At 63.4% G+C, this 12,899-nt stretch overlaps 2 protein-coding genes across 9 annotated transcripts; one reads left to right on the top strand and one right to left on the bottom strand.

Annotated features, from left to right (window-relative positions):
• The first annotated feature begins 22 nt into the window (after positions 1-22).
• CD5 (CD5 molecule) lies at positions 23-8,578 on the top strand. Of its 3 annotated transcripts, XM_080595022.1 has the most exons (11): positions 23-2,914; positions 3,920-3,958; positions 4,373-4,648; positions 4,724-4,786; positions 4,910-5,209; positions 5,908-6,192; positions 6,275-6,406; positions 6,841-6,894; positions 7,162-7,284; positions 7,399-7,495; positions 7,572-8,578. In XM_080595022.1, exons 1-10 carry the CDS (start codon positions 2,863-2,865, stop codon positions 7,482-7,484), a joined length of 1,410 nt encoding a protein of 469 aa, XP_080451148.1. In that variant the 5' UTR covers positions 23-2,862; the 3' UTR covers positions 7,485-7,495; positions 7,572-8,578. The 3 variants fall into 3 exon arrangements, with proteins under 3 accessions (XP_080451148.1, XP_080451147.1, XP_080451146.1); XM_080595021.1 differs by having other exon boundaries at positions 7,399-8,578; XM_080595020.1 differs by lacking the exons at positions 7,162-7,284; positions 7,399-7,495; positions 7,572-8,578 and having other exon boundaries at positions 6,275-6,879.
• Positions 8,579-8,721: 143 nt separating this feature from the next.
• Positions 8,722-12,792, bottom strand: VPS37C (VPS37C subunit of ESCRT-I). 6 transcript variants are annotated; one of them, XM_080595036.1, is made up of 6 exons: positions 12,566-12,790; positions 11,917-12,242; positions 11,499-11,614; positions 11,247-11,418; positions 10,667-10,749; positions 8,722-10,403 (listed from the first exon to the last, which is right to left on the bottom strand). In XM_080595036.1, exons 3-6 carry the CDS (start codon positions 11,589-11,591, stop codon positions 9,672-9,674), a joined length of 1,080 nt encoding a protein of 359 aa, XP_080451162.1. In that variant the 5' UTR covers positions 11,592-11,614; positions 11,917-12,242; positions 12,566-12,790; the 3' UTR covers positions 8,722-9,671. The 6 variants fall into 6 exon arrangements, with proteins under 6 accessions (XP_080451162.1, XP_080451165.1, XP_080451163.1 ...); XM_080595039.1 differs by having other exon boundaries at positions 11,913-12,242; positions 12,566-12,784; XM_080595037.1 differs by having other exon boundaries at positions 12,476-12,772.
• Between the last annotated feature and the right edge of the window lie 107 nt (positions 12,793-12,899).

The following is a 12,899-nucleotide window of genomic DNA, read 5'->3' as shown; positions in this document are numbered from 1 at the left end:
CCAGCCCTCGGTCCTCCCCATCCTGGGCCACCCTCTCAGGGATGTGCTGGCCACCGTAGCCAGCCCAGCCCACAGGCAGCACCCAGCGATCGCAGTGGGGGCCCCAAGCACCCCAAACGCCCGCCCTCACCACGTGCTCCTTCACGGGGAAGCCAAGCTCCCTGACGCTGCCTGGGGCTCCGACCTGCCGCAGTGGAAAATTTGCCCCCCGCCACATCCTTCAGCTGTTTACCGAGCCGAGCGGCTCTGGCAGCCCAGAACAAAGGGGCCATGCCGCAACAACGGAGGAAGCACCAAAATAGCAACAAAGCCCCAGACAAAGGGCAGAGGAGACGAGAGGCGAGAGCGGGGCCGGGAGCAGCACCCGCTGTGGCACGCGGTGCCCGTGGGGTGCCTGGGGCAGGGACGTGGGGCCTGGTCTGCGATTTGTGAGCCGCTGCGCCGCACGGATGCCATCGGCCGGGGACATTCATGCAGCCGTGTGACAGCACTGGGCGCTCGGCGGTGCCGCTTTCACCACCACCAGTGCAACGGCGGTGTGCTGGCAGCCAGCAGGCTGCTCCTGCCCATCAGCAGGCTTCTCACGGGCAGGGAGCACATCAGCACGTCCCATCGCTCTCCCCCGGCCCCTCCAGAAAGATATTACAGCCGTCAGCTGCCGCAGCACACGGATGGTGCCGAGCTGGCTCGCGCTGCCGGCAGCTTGCGGGGATGCTGAGAGCTGCAGCTCCTCTGGAGGAAGGGAGGGCTGGACCCCAGCGCCCGCATCCGCCCGGTTCGGCACCCTCGGGGATGTGGCACGAGGCCTCCCCGGCCTCCCTGTGAGGGCGGCTGGGGTTACGGGTGCCGCTGGGGCTGGCTCGGAGCGTGGCAGAGAGCATTTGGCTTTCCAGGTGGTGAAACCCGGCTGAAGAGCCAGGACCGGGGCAGCTGAATGCACGCGGGAACATGGCCAAGGGCAGCGATGGGCATCCCCGGCATGGTGTCGGGGGGGAATTTGCTGAAATGGTTATTTTCCATCAAGCCAAAACGTTGCTTAGTCTTTTGAAAGCCCGTGGTAACCATGGAAAGATCCGCGGTGCATAGCAGCGTGAGTTCACCCTTTTTTACTCTAAAGGAAACAGGAGGGGTCAAAAATGGGGCAAAGCCCTCCTTGCACACATCCTTCTCCAGAAACGCACATGGAGCAGCCGTCCAGGCTGGCCCCCGCTCCCACCACGGCCGTGCCTTCCCCTTCCAGCCCATGGGGACAGGGAGAAAACCCGATGCTCTCCGAGCTCAGGAGGAGCTGGGGGTCCCCACCTGGCCAAGGGGACCCCGCGGCCGTGAGCTGAGCGCGGAGCAGGGCTCAGAGCATCGCCCGCCTGCTCCGAGCCTCTCTGCGCGGCAACCTGCGGCCGCTTCCTCTTGAGTCATGGAACATCTTCAGCCCAGAGGCAGCTCGGAGGCAGGAAACTCCCAGGGGAGCCGAGGCCCCACTCTGGGGCTGGGGCTGGAGAGGGGTCTTGGGGTGGGGGAAGCCCCACAGGAGCAGGGCACCCTGGGGCCGTGGAGTGTTGGGTGGCCACGGGGCACAGCAGGAGGTGGCGGTGGAGCTCTCGCTGGCCCCACGGCACAGCCGCTTATCAAGAACACCATCGGGTCAATGGCAAACCTTCGTCAGCATGCATGACCTGGATTCAGGGGAATTAATTAGGGCGCAATCAATCAGCGCCTCTCCCATCCCCTGTCTGTCACCACTGGCACCCACGTGCCTCGCAGGGACACGCGGTGTCCCCAGGACGCCTGCAAGAGGGACAAGCAGGGCTGGTGCCAGCGTCAGGGTGCTCCAGGCACACGGTGATGCGGCGCGGTGCGGCTCGGCGGGGCTCGGCGCTGCACGTTTCCTGCCCCGGTGCAGCGGTGCTCGCCCCGACCGGCGACCACAGGCGACGGTGAGGCTGTCGGTGCAGAGGCGAAGCGAGCCCGGACGGACGAGGGAGGCAGCCCCCAGCACGGGGCGGCTAGTTGTGGCAGGAAGCGGTGCCTCGTGAGAGCGGCCGCAGGGCTCCCCGCTGCAGCGAGGGTGGGATCCGGCCCCTCTGAGCACCCGGGCTGTTGGGTTTAGTGGCCACCACTGGTTTACTGTGCCGAAATCCAGGGTGTGGGCTCCCGAAATGGCTCTGAGCTGCAGCTGAGGCCAGTTTTGACCAGTGGGTGCAGCTCCAGGCACTCGGGAACACCCAGGACCCCCCAGCTTCCCTTTGGGTGCCAGCTCCAGGACCCCAGGGTCTGGCTCGGCCACACTGCCCGCAGCTTTGTGGGGGCCCGAGGGAGAGCTGGGGTCCTCCTCACCCCCCAGTACTGGGCACATTCACCCCACCGAGGAGTTGGGGGGGGGCTGACAGGGGAACCCTTGCTGGGGATGGTGATGGGGATTGGGATGAGGTGGGATAGGAATGAGATGGGAACATGGATGGGATGGGATAGGATGGGTTGGGATGAGTAGGGGATGGGGAGTGAGGATGGAGACATGGATGGAGAAGGGATGGGGATGGGATGGGGATTGGCTGGGAACGAGGATAGGGATGGGGATGGGATGGGATGGGGATGGGGACATGGGAGGGGATGGGGTGGGGATGCAGATGAAGTTGAGCCTCTCAGTTTCTCTCTGGTTCTGCAGGACCCAGCGAGGCAGATGGCAGGTTGTGACTTCAAACGAGCGAGACGTGACGCAGAAAACCACAGAGGGAGGAAAAACAGCCTGTTCCTCCCCGTCCCCCCCTCGTCTCCCTTCCCCGGCCTGGGTACAGAGGCGTTGGTGCCCCGTGCTCAGCCGCCAGCGCCGGGGAGGAGGAGGAGGAGGAGGCAGCCAGCGGCCCCATGGCAGCCTGGCCGCCCGCAGTGCGCCTGCTGCTCGCGCTGGGGACATGGGGTGAGTACGGTGGGCTGGGCCCGGGGGGTCGGGTGGTGCTGGGCGCCTACCGGGTGCACCGCACCGTCCCTGCAGCGCCGACACCTCGGGCAGTGGGTGGGGGAAACCCAGCCTGGCCAGAACCCCAAGATAACACGGAGCCCGTGGTGAAACCCCGCTGCTGGGCAGGACGTGGGGGCTCGGTCCCGTGCCTTGTGCTGCGGGTCACCAATGCCTCTCCCTTGGCTCACCCCCTCGCCAGGGTCCCGCGCCCTCCCTGCGCAACCCCCGAACTTGGTGCTGCGGGGGGACTTTTGGGGACAGGGACAGGCAAAGGGGCTGGCCGAGCACAAGGCCACAGTGCCGCCGCGCTGCCGCTGGGGCTTTGGTAGATGAAATGAGAGTGCACACCCAGCGGGTGCCAGTCCCCAAAACGCTGGTGTCCCTGGTGCCGGGCTCCCACCCGGGTGCCACCAGGCTCACGGATCACCGGCTCCTTCCAGAGCGGCCCCCCGGCAGGGCACGGGCTGCCCCAGCCCCCAGCAGCCGCCCCGTCCTTGTCCCACAGCCCCGCGGGGTCCAGCCTGGTGGCAGTGCTCGACTCACCGCAGGGCCACTGCCACCATGCCTGCCTGCTTGGCCTGGGCTTCCTACCAGTAATGACGGTAGCTAGTTAGCGGCAATTAGCAGGTGTGCTTCTCTGTCTTTTTTTTTCAGCAGTAATCATCCACCAGCACGCTGTGGCTGGTTGCGTGAGGTTGCTTGTATTTAATGAAAGGTAGGGAGGAGTAGGGGTGAGGGCAAATTCACTGAGAAAGCCGGAAAATGCTCTTTTATTGCCAAGAAAAAACAGCGGCCTATGGGGTCTGTGCTGCCCAACCTCCCCGCTTGTGGCAAGGCTGGCCGGAGCGCCCGGAATCACCTTTCTCCTCCTAAACACCTGGTGCCAGGTCGTGAGCTGGGGACGCTGCTCATGGTGGGGGCGCCGGGTGCAGGTACAGCTGATCCCATCCCCTTCTCTTGCAGCAATCTGCAGCCACAGAGGAGCGGCCCTGAACCCTACAGGTGAGCATGAGGGGGGGAGCAGCTCCCCGGGACCACCCGGGACTTGTTAGCATGGTGCCTGTCGGACCGGACCAGCACCCGCTGCATCGCGGTGGCTTTGGCCCCACGGCTCCGGCTTTGGGGCTGTGGAACCTGCTCGGTCCCACGAGGCCAGCAGTGGTGTTGTGGTGCCCAGTGTGAGTGTGTGGTACAGGGTCCCGGGGCTTTCATGGCTGCTGCCCGTGCCCCCCGTGCCCCATTTCCCCTGCGCACCCCGAGCAAGCCCCGTTTCCTTCCTGCCCCATGCTGCCAGCAGCCCCGGCTGCCGCAGTGGTGCTGAGCCTCACTGCAGCACCGAGCCAGACCTGGCTGGAAAACCGTCTGGGGGCTATGGGGAGGGGAGGAAAGCCCCTTATGCCTCTGCTCTCCCCGCAGTCCCCCGTCTGCGGCTCACCGGTGGCAGCTGCCGCTGCGCCGGGAAGCTGGAGGTGAAGATGGGGACAGCCTGGAGCCCCGCGTGCTGGGACATCGGGAAGCAGGCCACGGTCAGCATCTGCCAGCAGCTGGGCTGTGGCCCCCCCGCTGCTGCCGGCCACTTTGAGGTGGACAGCAGCAAGAAGCCACAGGTGCAGGCGGCGCGGTGCACTTGGACGAACACGTGCCACTGGCAGCTGGCTAACTGCAGCAGCCACGCCGCCTTCGCCTGCAGTGGTGAGCATCATGCCCCCCCTCCCAGCCCCCTTGTGCCCCCGCTGCCCCTACCTGTTGCCTCCCTTCTCGTTTCAGAGCCGGCGACCACCACCACCAAGCCTCCCCCTACGCCACCAACCACCAGCCCGGAGCCCACCGGTGAGAACCCTGCTGCCCGCGCAGCGTGGCAGGGCTTTGCTCCCCGTGCAGTGTGGCTGCTGGGGAATTTGGGGAGCCAAAGTCCTGCCTGTGATGGCCGCGATCTCCCTGTTCCCTCTCCAGGCCCCCCAAGGCTGCGGCTGGTGGACAGCAACTTCAGCTGCTCGGGCTTTGTGGAGCTCCACATGCGGGGGCGGTGGGGGGCCGTGGCGAGCAGCCCGGGCAATTGGATGGAGCTGGCTGCCCGCATCTGCAGCGCGCTTGGCTGCGGCAGCCCCATCGATGGCCCCGCAGCCCCGCAGACAAGCCAGCTCCTCGTGAAGTGGGAGGCAGTGGAGCCGTGCAGGAGCCCCGAGCTCCTCGACTGCTTCAACAGGACCAGGGACGGGCGCGGGAGAGCGCCCGCCTTCCTCACCTGCTCAGGTGAGCGACTCACAGGGGGTTGCAGTGGCGGGGGGGCTGTGGATACTGCTCTCCTTTGGCATGGAGGAGGTGGGCATGGGGAGCTGGGAGCACCCATGGGTGGCAGAGGTGCCCCTTCCACCCCTCACGTTGCCGTCCACCCACTGCCGCTCTTCCTCTTCCGTGCGTGAAGACAAAACAGGAAATCTCCCGTGTGCGCTGGGTTCCTGGAAACTGCACCCCCAGACCCTGCTTTGAGCCTGCAAGCGGGAAAAGCTGGGGAGCCAGCACCCTGAAACCCAACACGCGCAAGGGTGGAAGGCATCGGGGTCTGGCACGCTCTCGTCCATGCCCCCTTTCTGTTTTCTGCAAGCGTGGTGGGGGAAGCTTGCAGGCAGCTCACGGCTCCCCGCCGAGCAGCCCCTTGCTTGTGCCAAGGCCAGGAGAGCCAAGCCCCGGGGCGAGCGGCAGGCTTGCTCCAAGCCTTTCCATCTGCTCAGGCTTTGAAGCCAGACCGCGGGGTTTGGGGGCTTAGCGGGATGAACCGCAGCAGCTGCCAGAGTGGGTTTCACGGCTGCGCTTGCCACGGGGACGGTTCCAAGCCCCTCGACGTCTCTGTCACTGCTTGTGCGAGCCCTCAACGCCCACGGCAAGAGGGGAAGGGAGAGGCGGGCACGGCGAGCACCCCGGCACTCGGCCACCAGGTCTCTCTCCTGCAGGTTCCCAGCCGCAGGCGGTGCGGAGGCTGGCGGGTGGCCCCACGCCCTGCGAGGGGGACATCGAGGTGTTCCAGCAGGGCCGCTGGCAGGTGCTGTGCGACCGCCCGGCGCAGCGCAACGAGCGGGGCCGGCAGCTGTGCAGGGAGCTGCGCTGTGGCAACCTCTCCTCCAGCACTGAGGTCCGAGAGCCCCCTTCCATGGGGGTCTTCTGTGACGTCCGCCACCTGCACCTCTGCCCGGACAGCCCCAGGTCGCTCCGCTCCTGCTTCCGCACCCGAGTTGTGTGTAAGTGGCCAGCAGCTCCCCGCGGAGCTCTCTCAGCCCCGGCAGGTGCCGGCCCTGCGCGGTGACATCCGTCCTCCCACAGGCCAGGACTCGAAGCCACGTCCTGCCGGCGTAGCAGCGGGCACCGTGGCGAGCATCTGCCTGGCCCTGCTCCTCTTCGGCATCCTCCTGCTTATCTGCGGCCCTCCCGCCTACAGGTGGCTGATGAAGAAAAGTAGGTGGCGAGCTCCCCGGTCCTCCCCAGCCTGTCCCCACGTCCCCCCAGCACCTCCAGTTTGTGCCCACCCCGATGCCCGTGGGATGCCCGTCTCCAGCGCCTTCCCCGTCTCCCCCAGGGTTTCGGGCCACGCGCGTGCTGCTCCCCACCTCCCCAGCCGGGTGCCACCACAGGACGCCAGTGCCACAACCCCTGTCCCCATTGTCCCTTTGCTGTCCCACGTGGCACCGGCGGGGGGATTAGGTGCACAAAGGAGCGTTTCATGAGGCGGGCAGCGGGTCCCGGGGGGGATTACCGGTGGGGGGATTATTCAGCGCGGCAGATGGGGCCCGCGGGGGGCCGGCAGACGGAGGAAAAGAAGCTGGCGGCAGAGCGAGCCGGCAGCTCCTCGGGGAGACGCGTCGTGCCTCACCGCCTCCCCTCCCGTGCAGTCTCCAAGAAGAAGCAGCGGCAGTGGATCGGCCCCACGGGGCTCAACCAGAATGGTGAGCGGCAGCAGCCCGGGGGCGGCGGGTAGGGAGCGGGGTTTTGGGCCGGGGCACGGCGGCGGCGGAGGTGTGAACGGGCTCTCGCTTCCTGCCGCCGCGTTGACTCACCGGTGCGGCGTTGACTCAGCCGGGCTCGCCACGGGCGAGCGGCTCCCGCTCTTACTCAGCCCTCGGGAGGGGGCCGGGGCGTGCACCCACCTGGCGGGGGGGTGCTCGAACGACCCCGCGCACCTTGCCCCCACCCTGAGCCGCCCTGCCTTGCAGTCTCCTTCCACCGCAACAGCACCGTCACCCTGAGGCCGCGGGCAGAAGGGCAGAGGGCGCAGGGGGGGGACAACGACTACGCTCAGCCCCCCCAGAAGAGCTCCTACCTGTCGGCATACACAGGTGAGGCGTGGGAGGCAGGACAGTTTGGTGACGCCGGGCGAGGGGCTGCCTGGGGCTGGCGGCCCCTTCTCAAGCCCCAGTAAGGAGCTGTGCCCTGCTCGGTTCCCTCCGCAGCCCTGGAAGGCGCAGCCCGATCTTCCAACCCTCCGGACAACTCCTCTGACAGCGACTACGACCTGCAGTCTGCCCGCAGGCTGTGACCCCGAGAGAGGTAGGGGCGGCCCAGCTGCGGCTACTTCCATTTTGGCAAACCACCTCGTTTCCTGCCCTTCCTCCTCGCCCTGCAGACAGGGGTGGGATTCAGCACGTGGAGAAAGGTAAAGCATGAGTTGAACAGAGCTGGCGGAAGAGAAGACAAATGCCTGTGCCAGAAGCCCCCTGCGTCCCCCCACGGCGTGGCAGAGCTTGTCCTGCTCACAGGGACGCGGTCACTCGTGGGGAGACCTTGCCGCTCGCCGTGTCCCTGCCAGAGCCGGAGCTGAACCTGCCTGCACCCCTCGCCACCCGCTGCGCTCCCCCCAGGCTGAGCAGTGCTCAGCTCTGACCCCCCGCCCGGCTTTGGGGTGCCACAGCACCCCGCTAAGTGAGCGCCCTTCCGAGAAAGCTTCCTCAACCGTGCCCTCTCGCTTTGGGGCCTCCCGCCTGGGAAAGTGCGAGGCGGGGGCTTTTTAAGCTATTTGTATGAGTCTAAAAGGCAGCTGGGTTGCAGCAGGCTTTGCACGTGCACCGAGAACGGAGCAGCCGCGCTCATGACAGCTCGGAGGGGGGTTGCCAGCCTCTCCACCTCGAAACCGGGATAACCACACTCCTCTGCCCTGCAGGGCTGGGCTGAGAGCGGCTGTGCACGCACAGGGCTCCGTCAGCGGGGCGCTGCGCTTTGCCAGCGGGACCACGCACCCCTGGTCTTCGGGCAAGGCTGCAAAGATGTGAGCTTGGCCGTGCTTGTGCGGGACAGTGTGAGATTTGTGCCCACGTATAAAGCAAAGCGCAGACGCGAGGAGCGCAGGAAGGGTAAAAATGTTGAGAACCAAATCTGAGATATTTAATTAGCAGCGACGGTTGTAATAAAATCATTTTTCTAGTAATTATGTCTTGTTCTCTTCTTTCCACTGCCCACCAGTGCTGCTCCTTAGACCAGCAACCTCCCGGCCAGTGAGGGAAAACACGTTGCCGGCACAGGGCAAGAGAGAAATGGTGCCGAGGGGCGGGCTGGGCTGATGCACAGCACCGCAGCAATGGGCCCCTTAGGGAAGATGAAAGGAAGAGAGCAGGAAAGACAAATTAGAGGAAGATGGTCCTGCAAGAGGGTGAAAGCTTTTATTGACAAAATCAAGAGGAAGTTGGTGTAAGGAGGCCAGGATGGCACTAAAAGATCAATAGAAAGTAAGAGCTGGATGCCCTCCCATTTCCGAAAGCAACCACTGCTGTGACCTCACGTGCAATTCATTGAGTTTTATTACTGTAATTAACCACGATACGGAACTATGTCCATCAAACCCCCAAAGCATTCCTCTTTTTCTAGTCCATTAGTAACTGTTCCTTATAAATAACTTACATGGATACAAGCAGGATTCGTAGGATAAAGTGCTGAGCAAAGCAAATCCCATTTCCATTAAGAGCTGGGGGCACCCCCTGTTACCTAGTGTTTCCTGAGGAGAGAGGGGAACACGAGGATAGCTGGAGCCTGCAGCACCCCAGAAAACGCCCCAGTTTTTGCTCCCCAGTGAGCCGTGAGCACCTGGATTGGGCCGAGGGCAACCTGACCTCAGAGCCAGTGGGAACACCTCAGGCAGAACTGGTTTGGAAGTCACCCCACACCAGCGTAAAAACACAGACACACCTCGAGGCCTGGCCAGTCCCCCAAGGGGCTGGCTCGCTGCTTCTTCCTGCTACGACACATTACGAGTCCACCTGCAAGCCTGGCTGGCTCTGCCTCTCAATTCCAGGAGGGCCGTGAGTATTTGGCGTCAGAAATACTGTCAGTGATTCCCACCGTGCCTTTTGAACACCTGTGAAAAGGCTCAGAATTACTGCATTACATGTGTTATCCAAAGAGCGAATGACAGGCATGCAGGGAGGATCTCTCACTCGCCCCCCCATGCACAGACGGGGGGTCAGGCTCTCAGCGGGTGTTATCAGTGCGCGTCGCTCCCACGTACCCCACACCAGTACCTCGATGGCTCCCTGGAATCTATAACGGAGCCTGGACAAACAGACTGGGAAGAGCGGCCACTCCAGCCCACCAGCAATCGTCCCAAACTGAACCTAGAGGTGCAGCTGCGACCGCCTGCCACGTCTCTCATCCTACACGACGCTCTCGGCTCGCTCCTCTTCCTCAGTCCGCAAGGAGGAGGGAGCAGCAGAGCACGCTGCCCGTGATTCCCAGTTTAGTAGCCAGGCCAAGGGGGGCGCTGAGGGTTTGGTGGCGGGGGGTACCCAAAGGGAGGCCCCGGAGGATAGGGAGGCTGTGGGGGGATCGGGAAACTGGGAAGGGGAGGCTGGGTTGGGTAGGGACACTGCGGCCTCCCTGCCCCGGGGGGTGCATAGGGAGGGTAGCCGGGTCTGGGCGGCGGAGTGGAGGGCAGAGGGCCCGGAAAGGAGGGGGCGTGTGGCGGGCCCCTGGATGGAGACCAGGAGTAGGCTGGCCCAGAGGAGGGGGCTCCCGAGGGAGGCCGGGGGTAGCCCGGCACGGAGCTGGCAGCCTGCACGGGCGGGTATCCGGCATCCGGAGGCTGGCAGGGAAACACGGGCTGGGTGCTGGGCTGCGAGGCAGCAACGTGTCCCACGGTGACCGGGGCGCCAGTGAAAGGAGCAGGAGGGAGAGCTCCGTGGGCTGTGGGGCCGACCGGCATGCCCGGGGCCAGGCTGTAGGGCAGAGGGAAGGAAGGTGCCCCCGAGGGGACAGGCTGCGGCTTCGGCGCCTCTGCAGGGGTGTGAGGAGGCAGCTGCTGCTGCTTCGAGTCCCTGCCGGGCTCCTGCGGCGCTGCCGACTTGCGCAGGATCTCTTGCAGCTTCTCCACCCTGACCCGGCGCAAGTGGGACAGCTTCCTCATCACGGAAAACTGCTCGAGAAAGGTCTCCAGGGCCACCTCGCCCTCCAGGAACTTCTCAGCCATTTTCTGCAAGAGAACACAGTGCTGCACCCCTCAGCACTTCCTCCCCAAACCCACTACAGGATAGGATTTACGTCTCTCTCTCAGGCGCACGCAGAGGATCACTGCGCCACACACAAGCAAAGAAAGGGAAATCCAATTTTTTGGAGCAACAATGTCAAACTACACAGAGATAATCCTTGATTTAAGGGATTAGGCTTGGGAGCGTAAGTGCAAGTCTTTGAGGACTAATCGCGGGAATTGCTAATGGATTTAAACCTTAAGCTCACCTCAGACTCCTCTTCGATTTTTTGGCTTTCCACCTGCAGGAGATCCAGCAACATCTGAGGATGCATTGCTGCTGAAAATTTCTCTGAGGAAACAAGCAGCAGAGCAAAACATGGAACACAGAACGGGGCAAAAACATTAGCACACAGCCCTGTCTTACAGAGCCTGTGCTTGTCATCTGTTCCGCAGCTCTGTAACGTGAGACACTCAAAACATAAAACAGAAGGAGCTCTCTTCCTCGATGTCACATCTCCGTGCCCAATCCGCTTGCACAAGAGTGCCTTCCTACCTTGGAAAATGTTGATGCAAGGAGAAAAACAGAAGAGGAAAGAGCCTTAACCACTGCTGCACTGGAAGGCTTTTTTTGCCAAGACAGCATTCTCAACCTGGCCCCACGAATTTGACCGGAAAACGGGGCAACACAGCTTTGACACACAGCAGAGTCCTTACTGCCGCCACCCCGAATGAATTTTCCTGCTCAGTACGGCTGGTGCAGGGAGACGCAACAGGGAAGGATGTTGCACAGCTAGCCACAGCCCACGTGACCGTATAGGACGGGGTGCAAGGCTCGGATCCGCTCACCCAGTTTCGCCTTCTGCTCCTTACAGCGCTCGGCGAGCTTCTGCAGCTCCTCGTACTTGCGGGAGAGGTCGGAGCGCCCCGTCTCCAGGGGCTCCTGGAACTTCAGGTTCTGCTCGGCCAAGCTGCGGTTAGCGGCGAGCGCCATCTCCCTCTCCAGCTGCAGCTCCTGGACCTGGGGAGGAGACGCGGCAGTCGTGGGACTGCCGGCGAGGTCCCACAAGCCCAGCCCTCGCCCAGCCGCCTCCTGCCTACCTCCCTCGACTCCAGGGCCAGGCGCTCGATCTCCTTGGCATTTTCCTGCAGCTCCCGGAGCTCCTCCACGGTCCGGTTCTTCAGGGTGTCCATCCTCCCAGGGGAGGTGCGGGATCCTAGGATGGGGAAAAGGACGTCAAATGAAGAGGAGGTTTACTAAAGCCCACTGCAAATAGGCACTAATCCTATTACGGATTTAAAAACAGCTTTGCTGAACTGCTTGAAGCAGCTATGCCAGAGAAGTTCCCTTATGCTACAAAGAATCAGTGAGACCGAGGGCAGAGCGAGAAGGAAAACTGAACGTTTCTAACCATTCCTTATTTGGCAGCTGACTTTTTTTTTTTTTTCCTTTTCACAGCATGCTTGGAAGGATCACTTACGCCTGCCAGACGTTTTTGTCAAGGAAACACCTACTCACAGCCCCTCGATAGCAGGACGACGTCACGCCGACTCCCAGGCTCCAGCTGGCTCTCGCTGCACCATCCCATTCACAAATCCTGCTCTCCCCGACCTGCTTTCCACGCTCGGGACCCGCAGCAGCTCACGGACCACTGCCACCACGCGTCCTCCTGCACCTCGCCAGCTCTCCAGCTCCTCGCCCCATCTGATGTGCCTTCCTCCTGCGTGTTCTCTTCCCTGGCTGTAGGGTGGCACCGCTTCCCTCGCTAATGGCTACCAGTAATGCTGTTGCTTAATGTTGGCTGGGTAGGGAGCTTGATGCAACACTTGTAGGTTTAAAAATCGCTGAAATAATGGAAATAAGTGGAAATAGAGGGAAACATAGGGAAATAGGGAGAAATAAAGGGGGAATAGGGGGAAATAGGGGGAAATAAAGGGGAAATGGGGGAAATAGAGGGAAATAAGGGGGAAATAGAGGGAAATAGAGGGAAATAAGGGGGAAATAGAGGGAAATAAAGGGAAATAGAGGGAAATAAAGGGGAAATAGGGGGAAGTAATGGCCCTGCGGCACTGCTTGCCTGAGTGATTTCAAACAACCCTGTGCTGCCGGGTAAGATTTAGGGGCTACGAGGCACTCGCGCCACGGCTTCTGAGACGCAACGACGTACCGGGACGTACCGGGACGCACCGGGCAGCGGGCGGGGACGGCGCCGGTGTCCTACCCGCTCCGCCGGGCGCGGCGCACCCGCGTGGAGCGGCACGGAGCGGGGCGGCAGCTCAGCGTTAGAGCGGGGCCGAGCGAAGCGACCGCGGGCCGCCCGGTACCGGCGCCAGGCGCCCCCGGCAGGCGCCGCCGCCGCCGCCGTGCCCCGGCCGCCCCGCGCTTCCGGCTTCCGGCGCGGAAGCGGAAGTGGGCGGTGCCACCGCGCGGGGCGGGGAGAGCCCCCCCCCGCAGCGCGGAGGGTGGTAGGTCCCGCCGCCGCCATCTTGTGGCGGGGGAAG

This window comes from Anser brachyrhynchus (genome assembly GCF_964034855.1).
Source record: "Anser brachyrhynchus genome assembly, chromosome: 5".
Lineage (NCBI taxonomy): Eukaryota > Metazoa > Chordata > Aves > Anseriformes > Anatidae > Anser > Anser brachyrhynchus.
The sequence above is the reverse complement of the archived record's forward strand: the minus strand, read 5'-3'. Positions and strand labels throughout refer to the sequence as shown.

Bases quoted from the DNA above. Each gene is read 5' to 3' on its own strand.
- CD5 (XM_080595020.1), top strand. From the start codon at position 2,863: ATGGCAGCCTGGCCGCCCGCAGTGCGCCTGCTGCTCGCGCTGGGGACA. The intron at 5,210-5,907 runs GTGAGCGACTCA...TCTCTCCTGCAG, and splicing joins CGCCTTCCTCACCTGCTCAG to GTTCCCAGCCGCAGGCGGTG. The intron at 6,193-6,274 runs GTAAGTGGCCAG...GTCCTCCCACAG, and splicing joins CTTCCGCACCCGAGTTGTGT to GCCAGGACTCGAAGCCACGT.
- VPS37C (XM_080595040.1), bottom strand. From the start codon at position 11,591: ATGGACACCCTGAAGAACCGGACCGTGGAGGAGCTCCGGGAGCTGCAG. The intron at 10,750-11,246 runs GTGAGCGGATCC...TTGTTTCCTCAG, and splicing joins GGAGCAGAAGGCGAAACTGG to AGAAATTTTCAGCAGCAATG. The intron at 10,404-10,666 runs GTGAGCTTAAGG...GTTCTCTTGCAG, and splicing joins AAATCGAAGAGGAGTCTGAG to AAAATGGCTGAGAAGTTCCT.